At 49.5% G+C, this 20,495-nt stretch overlaps 1 protein-coding gene; it reads right to left on the reverse strand.

The window, feature by feature from the left end:
• On the reverse strand, nt 1-2,369 carry GSTUM_00006635001 (uncharacterized protein). XM_002838834.2 has 7 exons: nt 2,245-2,369; nt 1,992-2,128; nt 1,759-1,880; nt 1,484-1,702; nt 1,161-1,423; nt 864-1,076; nt 1-811 (listed from the first exon to the last, which is right to left on the reverse strand). The coding sequence occupies exons 2-7, from the start codon at nt 2,006-2,008 to the stop codon at nt 170-172; spliced, it is 1,476 nt and encodes a 491-aa protein (XP_002838880.1). The 5' UTR covers nt 2,009-2,128; nt 2,245-2,369; the 3' UTR covers nt 1-169.
• Nucleotides 2,370-20,495: the final 18,126 nt, after the last annotated feature.

Raw genomic sequence — 20,495 nt, forward strand, 5'->3', positions numbered from 1 at the left:
CCCAGAAAAACTCGCCACCTCCAGTGCAGAGGGAACGTTGGTATCAAATTGCTCGTTCATGATAAACTGCCGACAGAAATAAAATAGAAAGAGAAAAAGAAAAAGAAACCGAAAATGCAAAATAAAAAAGGGAAATCAACTCATTGCACCCGCCCCCCATCTCAATAGCCTATCCCTCGATAGTTCCCGTAGTGCCAAAAGTCCTCGGGCTCCTTAACGTGTTCCCTGTAGAACCCGTCACCGGCGTCGCCACAGCCGAAAAACTCCTCCTGGGGGTATCCCCCGACGACCAATTGGCAGTCACGTCCGAGAATGAATCTATATCGGGGTTCTCAACCTGAATTCTAGACAACCTGGCGTAGAGGTCCCTTCCAATAGCGTATCCCGATCCAGAAGCTTTGCTCGTGAACCAAGGCATCCTCAGACAGGCCTCGGCGCTCGGTCGATCCTCATGACTCGGTTGCAGGACGTCATGGAGGAAGTCTACGCATAGGACGCCGAGGCCCACGTCTCCGACTACGGCGGGAGGGGAGCATGCACTCAAGGAGTACCGAAATACTTCCATGCGGCTTCTGAATAGGGGGTTGCCAGCGACCATCCGGTACAAGATACACCCAAGGGACCAGATGTCTACACGGTTGGTCTTGGTTTTCGACGTGTCGTCCACTTCGGGCGCCATGTAGGCTTCTGTGCCAGCAGTAGTCTTCATGTACGTGGTGGTGGTGGTGGTGGATAGGATGCGCTTTGATGTGCCAAAGTCACCGATTTTTACACGGAGGACGCGGTGGTCCCGGAGGCAGAGGAATATATTCTAGTTGCTATCAGGCTTTGTCTGCGATGTTGTGACGAGGAAGGGTGCAAACCTCTGGCTTCAGGTCACGATGAGTGATCCCATCATTATGCATTGCTACCAATCCGTGGAGAAGCTGCTCCATCACCACCTTAGTATCAGATTCATTCCACCGATAACCTCTCGCAAAAGTCTTCGTCATATCCCCTAGAGGAAAATACTCCATAGCGATGTACACGTGGTGACCGTCCTCATACGAGTTGATAAATTTCACGAACCACTCATGCTGTCGACGAATCAGACAACCCTCCCGTAAATAGAATAGGGCCAATGCCCGCTAAGAAAGGACTCAAATTTGGGCAAAACTTACATTAGATTTTGATAATGTCTGTAAATTCCTGACCTCAGCTTGATACTGCTTGGCAGGGAAGTTTGGCAGGGTTTTTGGTATCCTCTTCACGGCCCATAACTCAGGGGACTCCATTTCGCGCATCTTGACCTTCTCCAAGAATACAGTTCCGAAGGCACCGCTACCGATTTTGTACTTCAACTTCCAAGCCGGTGGTTCCCGAACAGGAGCGCCATAGGCTTCCTTTTCCCCAGGCGCGGGCTCTGGGGTTTTACCCCTAGGCTCTGTTCGTCCGAGATTAGGTGTTAGATTTTCACAATCACCCAGGAGTCAGGGACACCTACCTCCATATATAATCCCCCCGGAAAGGATGGGGGGATTCCCGGGAGCAACGTTGTTGGCACCCAACCCACCGCTCTGGAACCCACCGCTCTGCTGGAACCCACCGCTCTGCTGGAACCCACTGCTCTGGGTGGGGTTCGGAACCTCGGGTGGAGTTTGGACATGCAGTCCGGTCTGTTGACTCTGCGAGGCTCTAGGTGGCCCTCCATTGTTGGCACGGTCTGTCACACCATCAGTGTTCACCCTCAGGCGCTGGGATAGAGGCGGAAGGGCACACCATTCATCATACTAGTAGGTAAGCTACCCATCATACGAGCCCACGCATCACTAGGCACATCCCCTCCGATATTGATATTGCCGCTATTGACATTGCCACTGAAATATTGAAGAGAAGGGGGGCTTTAACCAAAGAAACGGCGAATAAGTCATCAGCTCTTCCAGAAAACGATCCAGGTATGATAGTTTCCCATTGGGGAGGGGAGGTAGTAAATATAAGAAGGCGCAACTCACGGGGTGTTATTGGACATCTCGTTTAAGATTCAGTCTGATAAGGTGTGAATGCGGTTTGGTCCGACACTTCAAAGAACGAGCGATGTAGAATTTGGGAGGAAGGAAGAGCACAGAGTTTATCAGGATGAGCCTAGTTTCTGACAATAAATGGATAGATATAAATGTTAGCTCGCTCACTCTTAGGTCAACACAAGTTTCATCCCCGAATCCTCGCAGTAACAACCAGCCGGGGAGGGAGATGGAGAACCCTAACCTGACACAGCTCACGGATAGCAAAGAGGCTCAAGCGCTCAAGTGCTCTTGCAAGCGCAATTACCCTACTAACGAGGAAATAAAAAGTAGATTATAGTAAATTATAAAGCCGCGAACAACCTTCTGACAAGCGAAATGAAAGATGGCGAGAGGGAAAGAAAAAGCCCTGGCGCACTAATCAATATATACCAACGACTAGTTTAGAGGGGAGCTGCCTAAACTTCGCTTACCTCACCCTAAAAACCAATGGTGATACGGAGTAAAACACCACCACAATGCCGGCGGGCACAGCCCCGCCCCGCTTCCTGGATGAGTCCGTTCCTCCTCATCCTGTACCGGTATCAAAGCAATGCGCTCAGCTCGCAAATAAGGATCTTATGCATACAGCCGCAGAGTGCGGGGCCATTGCAACCAGGGCGCGAGTGAGCACGGTACAGTACAAGTAGGCAGACCCATCACGGCAGTGGGTGCATTGGTCGGGAACGCTGGTTTCTACAAGTACGAGTATGATACCAACCAATATCCCCCCGGTCCGTCGCTCGGAAGTACCCATGCTCTACTCGAGTAGCGCTACCAGGGCATCCATTCATGTCAGTGGGGGGCTAGAATTGGGAATGTTTAGGTTAAAGCTAGGTGTTTTAAGAGTTTCTGTGATGCTGAAGGCAAGGGGGTGAGCTCGCTTCGAGCTTTACTGCGCCCACCACTGCTAGGATATGGACGTAAGTGATGGGACGGACAGGGCTCGACGATGTCAATGCTTCCTATCATACCATTCCTGGCATCAGACCCACCAAATTAAATCTATTTTTCCCTCTAGAGGTAACTACGCCCAGACTCAAAAACCCCCGTCCGTCCCATCACTTACGTCCATTCCCGAGCACTCGAGTAGTCTACTAAGCCACCATCCCATCGGGAGGGAGGATGGGGGAGACTAATTACCGTACTTGATAGGATGCCGAGAATCATAGGTGGCGAGAACCACCGGCCCCCTCAGACGAGTCAGCCTTTTTCATTCAAGTTAAGTATCGCATCTCTTCTGTGAGAAATGTTAGTTCTCACTACCCTATAGTTCTCGGCACCTTGTCAAGTAGTCGAATTGACAGAGGGCTGTGAAAGGATGGATGGACGGTTCGCGGTATGAATGGTTCAATACCCCCGTATCCGGCACTGGTACTGCGAGTATAGTCTCCACCTTCTCCCATATCCCGCATAGCGTTACGCTGCCAGATGCCATCAACCAACCTGACTTAGACAAGGCATGAAGTGAGGCTCAAAGCTCTCTCCGCGCGGTAGCCGATGCGCTGGTATCAAGTAAAGCGCATAGAATCGAGGTATCCCCCAATCGGATACCGGCGATGTCTGGCCCCATTGGCAATCGAAAGCCGCATTCGATGTGGAGAAGGGCCGCGAATACCACACAGGCTCCCGTACCACTCAATTGGGATCCAAGTACTGCGGGATATAAAAGTGCAACCCAGAAGGCGGCCCGGCGAGGTACACTCTCTCCCTCCAACCTTCAACGAGGTCACTCCTCCTGGAAACTTAAAGCGCAGCGAAATGTATATTTCAGGTGGCACAGTACGGAGCGATAACATTCGTTACCAAGATAGCTTGCACTATGCTGTCTCTAGCTCGTGCCATTCGGATGGTTGGAGAGAGCAGTTAATAGTCTCGATATCAAGCCCCAAGGATCCGCCAACCAAACTCTATGCCACCGCCTAACCCCCCAACAGGGGCGCCGAGTGGTACTTGAATCTCCCAGCGGAGCAGACATCAGCACGTGCACCACACTGTTTTGTTCCTCTAGGTGCGCTTATACACGAGCAGCAAGCATTACTTTTTTCACACACTCCAATACTCAAGTACCCACGCTATCTCCAGCCGCATCTGGAACCAAGCAGAATTAAGCTTTGCCATAGACTACGAGTACCGTCATGCACGACAATCTTGGAAAAACCAGAACAAGCTGGCAAGGGCAAACAAGATGTGGCGAAGGACTACCGTCTATTGTCCAACCTCAATTCCTAAAGGCTTCTCAACAACCGCTCCGATGAGAATTATGGTTCTGATGGATGATAGAGCAGGTGATTTTCTACATATTAACGGAGAGAAGATAGTTAAAAGTAGACCTTTCCCCGGCAAGCTCAGGGGAATATCCAGGACATATTAAATAGTGTTTATTCTTTTGGTAAAGATGGTAAATCACCATTTTCCAATGGATTAACCCAGATCAAGGCCTTGCTTGGTGGATTATCATGCTATTATTAATCCAGGGCGGCTACAGAGTCCCCTCACTATTTGTAAATTTAGCATGGCAGAATGTGAGTAAGTTGGTCTTCACCCCACGCCACACGCAGTTAGCAGCACGATGGCCCAGCACCCCGGCGAACCTGCTTTGCGCAAGAGCCGGTACCGTACTGTCCTCAATTACGATTAAGTTACAATATGAGGTGAAAGCCTCCTCCAGCCTCCACCCTCCAGCTTCCACGGTACCCATTATGAGAATGAGCGGCAACGAACGTGGCTCGGTTCAGTTTAGCAGCAGCAAGCAATTCCACCATTTCCCCTTCCGCAAGCCAAATACCCCTGCTCGTCGCCGCCCAGATTCGTCACGGATCTGCTTAGGATTGTGGTCTGGAAACGGGGAGAAAGGAACAGTACAAGTAACTTAGAAGGTAAGTACTCAGCTCCCCTCCATAAGAGAGAAAAACAGAAAAGCACAACCTCACCTGAGGAGGCGACCCAACAACATAACTCCTGGTCAATCACTCCAGTTTCTTCTGCGCCAAAACGCGTAATTGGCGCCCGGGGGGATCATTTGCCGCCACGATTGGGGGAACGAGGAGAGCATGAGGAGGCTTTTTGCGATTCAGGGCACGCTAGCTAAGCCTCGACTCGTACGAGTACGAGTACACCAAACGGCTGTGATATTTACCTACTCTGTTGGAAATGCGACTAGGCATCGCCCTCCTGCCTCCGCACCACCCAAGCTATGATTTTTCGCCAAGACCGGGTGTCGCTTAAGGTTGGGCGGTGCCCGAAGTCTGAAATGGTTGGTTCCTCCAATGCTCCGAGCTTACTTAGTAATCAAGTCGTGGATTTTAGATGTCTATTGCTTCATCTCCTAATGTGTAGCTCTTGATGCTTGTTTGGGTCACCGTCCGGATCCTTGTAAATGAGTGATTATAGCAACGCCCAGTCTTGGCGAAAAACCGTAGCCCTAGATACCGAGAGTACAAGTATGGTACCGGTATTGTATCTCAAATCTCAAGCTTCTCTTCCGCTATTTTCCTGACCTTGCTTTTCACCTTCCTGTTTGGGAAGGTGGTGGTGGGTGTCAACACCACACGCTACCACCTCGTGATCCCCTCTCCAGTGCTGAACTTTGGAAGCTTCATAGGCTGGACATTAAACCTCATTATAGGGCTAAATGAAATTTTCACCCCCTCTGTTATTGGGCTTTGGTCCCTTTGCCAGATTGTGGTTCCTGTCCTCCTCCTCCCTCCATGGTGGCCACCTTGGCTAAGCTGTGTGAGGTTGTGAATACTCCTCCACCCCTCTGGGTTCTTTTGCTTGGTCAGGTTTACTTCTTTACCAATGTCTGGGTTACTTGGCAATGCGTGGTTGGTATTGCACTGCCTCCGGTCACGCGCCCGTCCGACCAGCCATAAACGCTCACTCCACTAGGGGCCGGCACATCCAGGTCGGCTGCCTTCATTATACGAAGCGAATGCATCATGGTTCTTCCCTATATTTCTTAGCTGCTAGCCAATGCTGAACCAGTTGAAAAATGGTGAATGTGGTTTATCAAGGTAGTTTCCTTTGTTGGGTTTCTTTTGTGTTTTCTTTCTCAAGAGAATACGGTATGGGCTTTCTTGTTGGCTCCTGCCGGTCCTGTTTTGTGCTTTTTTTGTTTTGTGCAGAAGGAGCTTTCATGGGGGCGGATGTGCGGTTGGTCCCATGCCAGAGGGACTTGGGCTGGCTTGTTTTCCCCTAGGCCTGTGGAGGAGGTTTTTGACCAACATGTCTAAGGACTAAATCAGGAGTGTGGGGCGGTTATTGCAGAGATGCCCTTGTATCTAGGATCCATGCTTTAGCTGGGCTGTGCTCTTATAGTGGAGGTTTGCACCTTTAAGCAAATAGATTCTATGATTTAACAAAAAAAAAAAAAAATTTGTATCCCAAATCTTGGCACTGCTCGAGCCAAGGAAACGCCAAGATTTTCGAGTGCTTTGGAATGGGCAGGTGAATTGATAATTGCCATAAGTTACTGTTCTATTTTCTACAAGTGAGGGTGTATGAATTCCCGTAGATGCTAAGAACGAGATGGAGAGATTCCCGACTAGCCATATCCCTTCGTCAAAAGTCCTCTGTTGAGAATTGCATTACTAAACAGTGCCTACGAGCCTACCGGTTCATACAGGAAACTAGTTCGCCCAGTCTGCTCGGGTATCAGTAACCCACATGTATCAGAAAAGGTTCAACAGTTTCTTCCCCTCCCGCTACATCCTTATTCGCGTTTGAGCATGTCCGGAGAGGGGTGAGAGGTTGGAGGAGCAACTGGGGGTCTCAATTTTGTATAGAGCTTTTTGTTGCCCTTCCACCCTCCCACATTCCCCGGCACGTTGCTCATTTATTATTCCTTTCTCCATGAGGAGCTGCTGCCCTCATGAGGAATCAAGCATGGACATCTGGGAAGTCCAACCCGCTGGGACCATAGTGTCAGCCAATAGGCCATGACCCCTAAAGAAATCGTTATTCTTTCTCATTGACCCTATTCCTAGCGCAGTGGGAGAAAATTACCCGCGGTGCGAGGGGGTTTTGCGAGTGAGATGGAGATGTATTCCTACCGATTAAGGAATACGCTCGCCGAGGAATTGGATCACTGGTATAGCACTGGAGGTAATTCCTGTGGTGTTATCTTGCATATTCCTCAATTCTGAGTTTGCATCCAATCAGTCAATCACAACAACCGCATCAGAAGACCACTGGTGCCGAAGGAATTAAGTGAAGAGGTTGGAACAGCCTTCACAAGAGGATTACGTTTTCTTCTCTTTTCTTTCCTTTGCTAATACTACGATATTGAGTGTTCTATCTGCGGTGCCCCCATTGTATCTTTAACTCCCCAGGTACCTCCTAAATATCGGTTTAGTCCGCCGGCCATTCAAGCGGCAACAGATCCCCAGCCTTAGGTCTAAAATGGTTAATTACAAAAATTAAATATTGAAATATAAAAATATTAAAAGTTTACATTCTACTACTCCCCCTCCCTTTCATAGGTATAGGAACAACAGTTATTTACCTAAACCTTTTGTAACGCGCAACGGCCGGTATCTAGTAGCACCGCACTGCTGGTATCTTCCTATGGTAGGCCTCTAAACCCCACCAACAATTGATGTTCCAAATTTTACCTCTCGGCTATTGCCCCAACTTTAATCATACCCCGAACTTGACATTCAAGACTCAATATTACGCACATCAACGATCCCCTCTGATACCGCCGGCCTTCAACCCACCCTCTATCATCGAATAGACAGAGAAAAATAGACATCATCTCTCCGTTCCCCCTTGCCCCAGTCTCACCCCGGCACTCTGCCCCACAACCCAAGCAACCAAACCTCCAACCCCCCCTTGGCACCCTGTGTCCCGTACCAGATGTGCTGCTATACATACACTACGAAAGAGAAAACATTTGGACGTAGAATTTCTTTGGCCTTCCATGCCTTCAGAGATTTCCCCACTCCACATTCTACATCTAGATAGTTGGGCTGGTACTTACGTGGTACATTACAGTTTGCGAATAAAGGTCGTGTATATGCACCGTGGTACGACGCGGTGCATTGTCCTCGGGGCCCACCTCTCGCTCTTTTTGCCGTGGAAGTGATATTTGGTGTCAAGTTATTGGGGTATAAATGGACATATAGGGGAGTGCTTTCCAGGAGCAGGGGGAGCTACACTATTCTGTTCTAAAGTTTGCGGGGAAATTGAACAGAGACAGGGTTAGTATGGTATAAAAAAATTAACAATAATAAGAACGACATTACTTGAGTGTATCAACCATGAGCAATTAAACCGCGAAGGATATTCACCGCGTATCACTCGACCATTGGCTAGTCGATCCGGGGATTGGATGAGAGATACCAATCGAGGCAGGTATCTCCTCGGCTTGAAATTCTTCAGTTTGTATATATTTAACACCCGCTGGGGGAAACGGTCCTGCGATTCATGTTCCTGCTAGGTGTTTGCTCGTCGGTTGCGTGTTTTCTAAAGCTTTTCACGATAAATTTTCACTCGCTCCCTGAGCATACCGCATTCACTTGCCACGATGCGCCCTCCCCCCCGTAACACAATCCCTCGTTTCGCCCCAATCATAAACTATCCTAATATGCCAATTACTTCAATCACGGCAGTAGATCCAACACACGAGTTTTAAACTCCCAGCCACTAGAACATTCATCCCTATTACAGTGCAGTGACAAAATTGATCGTTGCCGTGCGTGACAACGGTGCTCGCCTGCCCACGACCCACCAACATCAGCTCCCCATGTAACATCAAATATGCCTAGAGATGTATACTTTTATTTATAATAGATAGAATAGATGAGATAAATGCAAAATATCAATTTAATATTTAGTATACCATTCTTTTGCCTTAATAACTGCATTAATTCTCCTAGGAATACCTTCTACCAAGCTTTCAAACAAATAGTCTGGTATCAGCTCCCAACAATTAATATGGGCTTCCTCTATGAGTGGCTTTACCTTATCTGCTGATCTGGTATCTTCAGCTAAGTGAGCATAATGTTCATGGTAAAACTCCTTGAGGTGTACTCCAAACATGTTCAATAGGATTAAGATCTGGGGAAATCTGGTGGCCAATCCTCCAAAACTTCCACATTATTATCATCCAACCATGTCATAGTAATCCTAACAGTATGTATTCTAGCATTATCTTGCATGAAGATTGGCCTCATACTCTTTTCAACCAATTTCTCTAAAAAGTCAAGTAAAGAAAAGTCCAAGGTCCTAGCATATGCATCTGCATCTACCCTACTCCCATCTGCTACACTCATCCCATTACATGTCCTCTTCAATCTACCAGCAAAATAGACTTATATTATCTACTTAATATCCTCAGACTTTCTCACACCCATTACTGTTGAAAATGGCTGCTCTCTGTGCTGATGACCACCAAACCACCACCCAACATGCTATTTGTACCACTACCGATCATTCATCTGCCCATCCATTCATCCACCCATCTATTCATCCATTCATCCATTTGTCGATCTGCTGATATGTTTGTTTGTTTGTTCACAGGTTTGTTCTCTACGAGCGTATCTGATTACTAGCACCACTACATGTCTGTTTTTCTGTCCTCTTATCTGACGATATGTCTGTTTGTTTATTCAAATATGGTTCTTTTATTACCAATTCATTTACCTCTTTTCGAATTGAACCTTTACTCTTAGAATCAGCTGTTTGTCCATTTCCGCCTATTTACTCCCCTCCTGTTATTTGCTTTATTGTGGCAGACATTCTCATTGTGTGCTTTAGAAAGGTGCTTCTAGTAGGGAAGGATAGAAACATCAGGAGAGTTATAGGCAATTGAGAGTCTGTGCTCCTGTATTTTCTTTGTTAGCATATTTTCTTTGTTAGCATAGGAAGAAGAATGAGAGCAGGAGGCCAAGGGAGTATGGAAGGAAGTGGGAGTGTGGAAGGCAGTGACAAGAGTGAGTTGTTGAGCAAGTGAGTTGTTAAGCAAGTAAGTTGTTAGAGAGAGTATAATGATCCTACTCTTCTGTACTTAGTTCTTCCCAGGTAACAACCTTACCTCTTCAGTTTCTCTGATACCTCGATAGCCTAGAGAGTTCCTATCATTACTATTACTCCTGATAATGAAGATAATATTGTACTTGCCTTACCTCTTGTAAGCGAGACCTCTTTCTCAAAGAGCATTGGGTAAAGCTTGTGGAAAGTATTGATTCAACTTGTAGTATAGGAAAGAACTTAAGTGGTTGCGTGAAGAGTCTGTACCAGAGGTCTTTTTTTTTTTTTTAAAAAAAAAAATCATTTAGTTACTTGTTTAAGGTACAAGAACATCGCATGCAGTGCTAGCTATGGCATTAAGAAAACCCCTCCACCCCTGACCAAGAGAAAACCTGTACCCCCAAGACCCTCTGGTATGGGCCCAACTGCACACACTCCAAGAGGGATTAACTCAGGTGTCCAGCCTGCAGGCCTCACGACTTGAACGCGAAAGGGTCTTGCCTGGAAGCCAACCAAAAGCCCAAGAAGATACCTTGCCTGAAAGAAAACCCCACCTACTAACTACACATAGCCAACAGGAAGGAAACCAAACAGGCTAGGCAGAAAAGCATAAGGAAAAACTCTATCCCGTAAACTACTAGACCCTTAAAGGCCACAAAGGAAAATAACCACTACCCACTGTACCACCACATTTGCCATTTTTTAAAGAGCCGCCCCTCCGAAGTGGGCAGCTGGTGAAGAGCCCTAAGGCTGAGCGCTCCCAACCAGCTAAGCCACAGAAGTAGTGCAATACCATGGCCCGCCAATCGAGAATAGAGGCCACAGTGCCAGGCCCAAGGAGTGGATGTTTGGCAGAGGTGGTGCTGCCCAGCAGTAGGGTGTCAGCCAAAGATCGACCACGGGCAGGCAGCAGGCTGAAACCCTAGAACACCACGCAACAGAGGGAGGAGGTGGTAGGACACCAGCCAAGTGGGGAGGGAAGTAGGGTGCGAGCCGATGTGACAGAAGTGGAAAGTGCAGGCAGGGCCACAGGCCCCAGTGCAAACATGACCGTAGACTGAACTGCTGTATTACCACGTCTCTCATGTAGTCCCTTGTTCTCTGAGAGATAGCGTCACTTAGTGGAAGAGATCCCACCAGCGGTAGGGAGGCGGAAGGGTGAGGTGAGGAAGGCAACCAAAACTTGAACCGTGCGACTAGGAGGGTATGGTCAAATCTAATAGTGAGACAGACCCTGAAGTTACTAACTGAGGCGTTCCCCAATGGGGATCATGCAAGTGAGGAGAAGGATGTCCACCACTGCCAGCGCTGTCCAGAAGCGAAGAGAGGAAGCTGACCGTGCCAAAGCTAGGCGAGCCCCTAATAGCAAGACAGGACTACTGGGCAAGCCCAGATAGCTTTCCCATCAAGCAGACAAGAGGTAAGTGAGGCCAAAGTGGGAGAGGATGAAAGAGTTAACTGTGCCCCTAGGCAGAAACCATCGAGGGGGCAGAGGGGAGTGGGAGGGGCCCACGATAGCCGACGTGGTGTTGCCAAACTATGTGGGAGAAAAATAGGAGCAACAGAGCGTGCTGTATCAGAGGTCTTTTTTTTTTTTTATCATCTTATTTATTTATCCGTTTTAATGAAAGTAAGGTCATGGATCATATCAGCTCGCGCCATGTAGACCCGCACCTCTAGCCTGCCTTGTGCACAAGTAGCTAGAAGAAATACCGTGACCCCAGAAAGGCACGCACCAGCAGCCAGGTGCCCGCTCCTAAAAGCCCACGACTTGAATACAGAGGGGTCTCGCCTAGAGCCACCAACACCCAACCAGTCATCAGTTTAAAAATCTCCCCTGCAAGTCTCCTGCACGGCCATCTACAAACAGTAAAGACAGAAAGCTCAAAAAACCCATTCTTCAAAGTAAGGAAAACCCCCACCCCAACAGCACACCCCCCACCGAACAGAAGGAAAATCCAAACCAAGGAAACCCCAAACCAAAGGCTGAAGCCAATCCCTCACCTACAACAACCAGATTCCCAGACAGACCAGTTCGGATCCACTCACGCCTCTGGAAGTCGAAATAGCGAATAGGTATGTCTACTTAGGTGACATAAAGGTATGCCTTGGGTATATAGTCCTTCAATCACGAGCAGGAGGACCCAGAAGGAAAGAGTGCCCACTGTAAGGAGGAGGTATTGGCGGAATGAAAGCCCTAAGCCGTCCGTCCAGGAGGGCTGAGGGGTCTGCCCATAGCAGCAAAAGAGGGTGAGGTAGTAGGGTACCAGCTGACAGTAGTAGGGGACCAGCAGACACAACCAAAGAGAAAAAGGGAGGAAGGGCAAATGGCCCTAGTGTTGACACAACCGAAACCAAACCATTGCTGTATTACCGTGTCTCTCATGTAGTCCCTTGTTCTCTGAGAGATAGCATCACTTAGTGGAAGGGATCCCACCAGCGGTAGGGAGGCAGAAGGGTGAGATGAGGAAGGCAACCAAACTTGAACCGAGCGACTAGGAGGGTATAGTCAAATCTCACCATGAGACAGACCCTGAAGTTAATAGCCGAGGCATTCTCCAATAGGGATCGAGCAAGTGGGGAGAAGGACGTCCACTACTGCTAGCGCCATCCGGAAGTGATGAGAGGAAGCCAACTGTGCCAAAGCTTAGTGAGCTTCCATTAGCAAGACAGGACTACTGGGTGAGCCCAGATGACTCCCCCATCAAGCAGACAAGAGACAAGTGAGGCCAAAGCAGGAGAGAATGAAAGAGTTAAGCGTGCCCCTAGGCAGGAACCATCGAGGGGGCAGAGGGGAGTGGGGAGAGCCCACGATAGCTGATGTGGTGTTGCCAAACTACAAGGAAGGAAAATAGGAGCGATGGAGCATGGCTGTACCAGAGGTCCTTTTTTTTTTTTTTTTTTATTATTATTATCATGTATTCATTGTTTAGGTACAAGAACTCACATGTAGCAGTAGCTATGGCATAAACAAAACCTTAATCCCAAATCAAACTAAAACAAAAAAAACTAAACCAGTGCCTCCATGTTAGGCGGAGACAACCCGATAGACTTCAGGGTTGTCTAGGCCGATCGAGATTCGTTTTTATAGATGGAGATGGTCTAGGAAGGCTCGGACTTCACTCGTTTCGTTTATGACTACTAAGAGCGAAGTAAAGTAAAGTAAAGTAAAATCGTAAAAACAATATTATATTGTTAAGGTCTCTTCTCCGTTGCTTGATGATGTCTAAAGCTTGGGAGGCACTTCGATATTTATATTCCGCGTCTGAGTGTTCGCGGACTACATCTAACTAACATACAACCATGTACCTTTTTCCAATATAACTCGCAACGTCGGGTTTTCTTCCAAGGTGCGAACACCTGGAGACCCTGAAAATCATCACACCCTCTTTGATAATTATAATATGACTATTTGGAAGTCATACTGTTTCCAATAGTAATTATCCGATGGTGAGAGTCTTTTTTAGACAAATGGCCCAATTCTCAAGTCGAACTGTGTTGGCTCCAATCGTCTCCCTTGTCGATGAAATGCTCAGTTTCATCTGCGGGTTGCATCTGCGAAGATAGTTGTTATTACCGACTTTCTAGGTCATCTAACTTCAACTCTTCATAACTCCATACCCAACTGATAGATCTTTTCCAGAGGACTTCCTACTTTCCTGCAGGAAGCCTTTCCATAGGGTTGTTAGATAATCCCTCGGTCGGTAACCCTTGGTTACCGTGGGTAACAGGATTCTTGTTACTGTCACCGGTTTGGGAGTCACCCCCTCGGTTGCAGTATGTACCGGAACCTAGTTGTAACACTCCTCGAACTCCATTGGGTTCGATGGTAGTATTCTTAGGAGTTCCAGACTCTTCTGGTCATCGTAGGGTGGATGTGAATGTATTGGTCTTTCATTAAGATCCTTTACTATTCATTATCATCTCTTTGCACGAAAACGTCCTGTTACTTGCGGCATATGCCAAAGATATCTCGTTCTTGAAGTCTAGTAACTTTCTGGATGGTTGACGGATTCACTCCGTTATACTTCCCAGACCTAGCCGAAGGTCCCCTCTTATATATCCTGCGAACAGGATCCGGTCGGACGGATGGCGGCGACGTATATGGTGTTACTTTAACACCTTCGATTCTGTGGTATAATACTCACAGGACGCAACTTAGATCGATATGTATGATGATGCGCGGGCCCCGTAAGGGGGCCGGAGGGGGGTGTTGGAGACCTGAGATTTCGATTTCGGGAGAGGTTACCCTACCTAGGGTGGTTCCTAGGTATCGGATCTCGGTATTCCTAACACTCCATCAAGTGCGAACAACCCATATCGCAAAGCGTATAAACAGCTAACTATAAAGAGAAACATTCAAACTAAATATAAAGAAATCCTACAAATAAGGAAACCAAAGGAGTGTGCTCTCAACAACGGCTTAGGCCGAGAGCGAGGAACCAAGCCAGGAAGTGGGGCTCGCGGGTGGTCGGGCCCCGGGAGGGGGGTATTTAAGTGCATGCATGTCCGGGAGGAAGCCAACTGAGGGTGCGGCTATGTAGGCGGATAGGCTGTGAAACAGTTCCGGTAATATCTAAATGGGTTCCCCTTCGTCCAGGCACTTGACCCCTGGGAGGTGGGTGTCTCTGGCTCTGCTGTGGGAGGGGTAGTCTAGAATGGTGTGATGGAAAGACTCAGGCTTCTCCTTGCAGTAGGGGCACATATCCGGGGCATCCGGGTCTCTCCAGGAGCGGTGGATGGCCAGATAGCTTTTTCCTGACCTCATCTGGTGGATTCTGCCCGCTATGAATTTACCCAATCCCATGAAGGGGTGGGGCATCAGTGAGGGTGTGTAGGCGTATCGGGGTGGTGGTGGGTATTGTTTGGTCCACACATTCAGGAGAAACTGACGGCAACCTCTCTTAAGGGCTGGGAATGGGGGGACGCCAGGGTCCACGAGGGGCAGGGGCTCAGGGAGGAGGGCAGATGATGCTGGAGGTACACGAGAGAGATGACCAACAAGCTTACTCACACGGTGGGCTATTGCATCAAGTGGGAGATGCCTCCATACGGGAGGTGACGGCTCGGGTGTTTTCCAATTAAGGAGCCTGTAGTCCGGCATAAGCTCCACTGTCAGGGCACGGTTGTCCTCCGGGGAGAAGTAACTAGAGGTTGCAGGGAATGAGCAGTGCAGTCGTGCTGTGGCTGGATTTCTCTCCGGAGGGAGGTAAACCATCCTTAGCATCGCAAGGCGCTGACGGTGTTCAATAAGGCATTGTATCGGTGGAAGGGACGACTCACATGGGAGGATGCCGGTAGGTGTCTCTGAGAAACAGTTGGTGACCCATCACTGGACTTGTCTCCAAAAGACAGCAAGATGGTCTGTCATGGTAGATGAGAGTGAGAACAGGTCCGCACCAAAGAGCAGTATGGATGCGAGGAGGGAGGACGCTAGCCTGTGGCAGAGGAAGGGGGTGAGCTCTTTTCCGGGACCCGATAGCCTCTTGAGCATGGAGAAGGCACCTTGGGCAAGTGCAAGACGTTTCGAGAAGTGGGTGTTGGTAGCCCACCGGAGGGAGCAAGAGGCAGGCTCAAACCAATGGCCGAGCCAATGGACCACCGCTGAGGGGCGGAAAAGGAATCCATCAATAACGATGGGAAGATTAGATGTGAGGTCCCTTTGTCTGGGCATCCTCCAGTGCATTAGTTCAGATTTGGGTACAGAGAAGGGGACCCCAAGACGCCTGCCCCTTTGAGTCAACATTTTAACTAGATGCTGGAGGTGCTGGACATTCCTGCTATAGGAGCTGGAGGCAACAGTCACCGCGAAGTCGTCCACATAGGACAGGATCAACCCATGCGGTACCTGAAAATGGAGGGATGAGACATAGATGACAAACAGAAGAGGTGATATTGGTGAGCCTTGTGGGGTGCCAACCTGGACCGGTTTGAAAATCCTGGGCAATCCCTGGAAGATAAGGTGGCATTGCCTTCCTGTCAGGAAGAACCTAGCCCAGGAGCAGAGGTATAGAGGTATGCCCTTCGATCGCAGCATATGGAAGAGGTTGTTCGGGAAGACATTGTCAAATCCTCCCTTGATATCAAGGAACAAGGTTGAGGCAACCAATTGGGGACGTTGCAGCATTTGGACTTCATGAGCCAGAGTTGCGCAGGCATCGAAGATACTAAGCCCTGGAAGGGAGCCGCATTGATGGGGATGGAGCAGGCCAAGCGATCTAGCCAGGGGTGAGAGGCGGTTTGCTATTATCCTTTCAAGTATCTTGGAGACCATTCCAAGGAGGACAATTATCCAGAAGGAAGCAGGGGTATCGTAAGAGGGCTTGCCTGGTTTGTCTAGTACTACACCATTCGCCATCTTGAGCGATGCGGGGTGAAAACCGAACGAGACCGGCAGAGAGAGAAGCTCAACTAGTAGAGAGGGATGGGATATATTAATCTTCTTCCAAACGGAGAATGGAAAAAGGTTGGGACCAGGGAACGAGGAGGAAGAGGACTTGCTGAGAGCCGCTGCTATCTCCGCCTCCAAAAAGGGGGATGCATCCTTGAAGGCCCTGAGAATAGGTGGGCAAAAAGCCGGGGGCCTAGGAGGGAAGAAGTTAGAAAGAAGGGCGTCGTTCAGCTCCATTGGTGAGGTTGCCTGTGGAAGGGACAGGAAGCATTCTGGAGGTTTTCCCAATGCAAACCTCTTGGCTGTTAACATATTTTGGGGAGTAGCACTCTCAAGAAAACGTGACCAGTGCTCCTTCTTAGCCTTCTTGATAGCCTTGAAATGGGTATTCTTGGCCAAGCGAGCAGAGGCCCGAGTGTTATTTGAAGAGGATGTATGGCCTCTCGGGCATGAGAATGATGGACTTTCCTCAAGTCAGACAGGATGTCAGACTACCAGGGCTTTGATCTTGTGGAGGGCTTTTTTATTGGTGTATGCCTGGCCAGGACTAACTGAATCCTGCCAAGGTTGATGTCGAGCCACGTACTAAGCGCTTGCTAAGTCGGGAGGAGTGGGGGCGGCAGAATCGTGAGGGAGCCGAGGTCTTCCAGGACCTTGGTCTAGTCGGTAGCTTTTCAATGAGGTGTAAGCTGAGGGGGGAGAGAAGTGGAGACGTCAAGGTTATGGATATCGGGACATAGTCCGACCCGGTAGACTGGAGAGACGCATCCCATGTTTCCACGAAAGGTGCGAGGTGTTGATTGGCGAACGCCAAATCAAGCACAGATGGCGCATAGTCTTGGCCTTGTGAGAATCGAGTAAAAACTCCTGGAATATTTAGGAAAGAGAAACGCCGTTCTTGAGATAGATCTGCATATGGAGTGGAGGTTCGGATTTCCCTTTTCCATAGTGGCCGGTTGGGATTCCATTGAGGGTGGTGGATATTGAAGTCGCCCACCACTAGAGTGGGGAAGTCGAGAACAGGGTAAGCTTCCTCTGGGGAAACAGAGCAGTAGAGCGACGATGACATCTAAAGAGAATAAAGATTAACCAATCGAAACCTCTCATGGGAGGAGTCAAACAAGCCAGATGGTGTGTAGATATCTACTGCCATCAGGGCAGGGTTGTTGAAAAACACAGGAACCAAAGAAACAACATCAAAAAAGGAATGTAGTGCAAAGACTGCCACCCGTGGCTTCTCCCTAGAGCCATTGGGGGAGAAAAGGACTTGAAGACAGCAAACTGCAGTAGTTTTCCATGAAAAAAAGGAAGGTCTTGAAGGGCAACAAGTACAGGAGGGGAGGGCAAAGCAATCAAAGCATTAAAGAGTGAGAGAAACACATTCCAGCTACCCATGCAGTTGTGTTGAATGAGGGAAAAAGAGCTAGTGCTCTGCGGAGGAGTAGTAGAAACTGGGAAAGGAGGAGGAGTAGAGGGGTTGTCGCGTATTCACGGGACGACCCCGCTGGTAGTTTGGGGACTGGGGTGGGAGTGACGTCCTCCTGGGTACAGGAGGGGTGTGTTCCTTGGGTGCGTGATGGGGTACTGGGGACTGGGAAGACACTTCCAGGTCTTCGGAACGGGGTCGGGAAAGGGAGGTTGGGGGGTGCTCTAGTGGCGAGGCCATCTCCCAAGTCCACAGAAGGAGCAAGGTTCTGGGGCCAAGGCGGTCTGGAGGAAGGACCCTCTCCTCCATTGTCCTGCGTATCCATCTCTTCTTCCCCTGGGGGAGGGGACTCGGAGGCAGGCAGGTGAGGAGGCTTTGGACATTGTGTACATGACTGATCGAAGGCAGGGTGGGCGGAGGAGCAATTGGCACAGAAGGGGACGGAGGTGGGGCAACAGTAGGCCACTGGTTTGAGGTTGCCACCCTTAGGGCATGTCGGGTTCTGGCAGTGGTGGGTTGCCTTTGAATGGCTGAGGGCGCATATTGGGCAGACCGGGTGGTCAGTCTTGCATCTGGGTACTTGGTGGCCGTAACCCCAGCAATTCTTGTATTGAGTAAATTTGTTCGTGGGGAAGGCTTGTTCAATCCGGCAACGTGAGGCGTAGAGGACGGTCCTGCCCACCATCTTGTCCACATCCGAGGGCGCGACCGTGACGATACATGAGGTGTTTGCCTTGGAGAGGCCTGTACCAGAGGTCCTTTTTTTTTATATTTTTTTTTTTATAATCATGTATTCATTGTTTAGGTACAAGAGCTCGCATGCAGCGGTAGCTATGGCGTAAACAAAACCTTAATCCCAAACAAACAAAACAAAAGAAACCAAACCAATGCCTCCAAAAAATGCAAACAACCCATATCGCAAAGCGCATAATAGCTTACTATAAAGGGAAACATTCAAACTAAGCTTAAAGCGAGATCCTACAAACAAGAAAACCAAACAAGTGTGCCACCTACTCCTGCCTAGGCCGAAGAGGAGGAGCTGAGGGAGGTAGTTGTACTCCTGACAGGGCGGGCCCCAGAGGGGGGATCTCTGAATGCAGGCATGTCCGGGGGGAATCCGGTTGAGGTGGCGGAGATGTACGTGGAAAGGCCGTGAAGCAGTGCCGGAGAAGACCAGATGGGCTCCCCCTCGTTCAGGCACTCAACCCCCGGGAGGTGGGCGTTTCTGGCTCTGGCACGGGAGGGGCAGCTGAGAATGGCATGGTGGAAGGACTCGGGTTCCTCCTCGCAGTAGGGGTAGGTGTCTGGGGCGTCTGGGTCCCTCCAAGGGCGGTGGCCGGCCAGGTAGCTTTTTCCTGACCTCATCTGGTGGATGCGTCCTGCCACGAATTTCCCCAGCCCTATGAAGGGGTGGGACGACAGTGTAGACGAGTAAACATAACGGGGTGGTGGTGGGTACTGTTTGGACTAGACATTTAGGAGGAACTGCCGGCAACCCCTCTTAAGGGCCGGAAAGGGGGGGTCTTCAGGTGCCTGTGAGGGCAAGGGTGAAGGGAGGAGGACAGGTGACGCTGGTGGGACTCGGGAGAGATGTCCAACAAGTTTGACCACTCTGTGGGCTATTGCATCAAGCGGGAGATGCCTCCTTACTGGAGGAGATGGTTCGGGGGTTTTCTAGCTCAGAGGTCTGTAACCCGGAGTAAGCCCTACCGTTAAGGCTCGGTGGTCCTCTAGGGAGCGGTAAGAGGATGTTGTAGGGAAGGAAGAGTGTAGCCGTGCGGTAGCTGGGTTCCTTTCTGGGGGGAGGCATACCATCCTCAGTGCCACCAGTCGTTGGCGGTGTTCGATGAGGTATTGGACCGGTGGAAGTGCCGATTCGCATGTGAGGATCCCGGTGGGGGTCTTGGAGAAACAGTTGGTGACCCGTCGCTGGACTTGTTTCCAAAAGACAGCAAGACGGTCTGTCATAGTAGATGAGGGTGAGAACAGGTCTGCACCAAAGAGGAGTATGGGTGCGAGGAGGGATGACGCTAGCCTGTGGCAGAGGAAGGGGGCGAGCCCCTTACCGGGACCCGATAGCCTCTTGAGCATGAAGAATGCACCCTGTGCAAGTGTGAGGCGCTTTGAAAAGTGGGTGTTGGTAGCCCATCAGAGAGAGCAAGAGGCCGGTTCAAACCAATGGCCGAGCCATCTGACCACCCCAGAGGGGCGGAAAAGGAGTCCATCGATGACGATGGGGAGAGCGGATGTGAGGTCCCTTTGCCTGGGCGTCCTCCAGTGCATAAGTTCAGTCTTGGGTACAGAGAAGGAAACACCAAGCCTCCTCCCCCGCTAAGTCAACATCTTCACCAGGTGCTGGAGGCGTTAGACATTCCTCCGGTAAGAGTTGGAGGCAACAGTAACCGCGAAATCGTCCACATAGGACAAGATAAGACCTTGCGGTACTGGAAAGTGGAGGGACAAAACGTAGATAACAAATAAGAGAGGAGAGATTGGTGAGCCCTGCGGGATGCCCACCTGAACTGATTTGAAAACTCTGGGTGAACCCTGGAAGACGAGACGGCATTACCTGTCTGTCACTGTACCAGAGGTCCCTGAACTTGGCTAATTATACAGACACCTTATCTAAACAACAAGAACAGGCGTGCGATACGCTAGGATTTTG

Source organism: Tuber melanosporum, assembly GCF_000151645.1.
Source record: "Tuber melanosporum whole genome shotgun sequence assembly, scaffold_29, strain Mel28".
NCBI lineage: Eukaryota > Fungi > Ascomycota > Pezizomycetes > Pezizales > Tuberaceae > Tuber > Tuber melanosporum.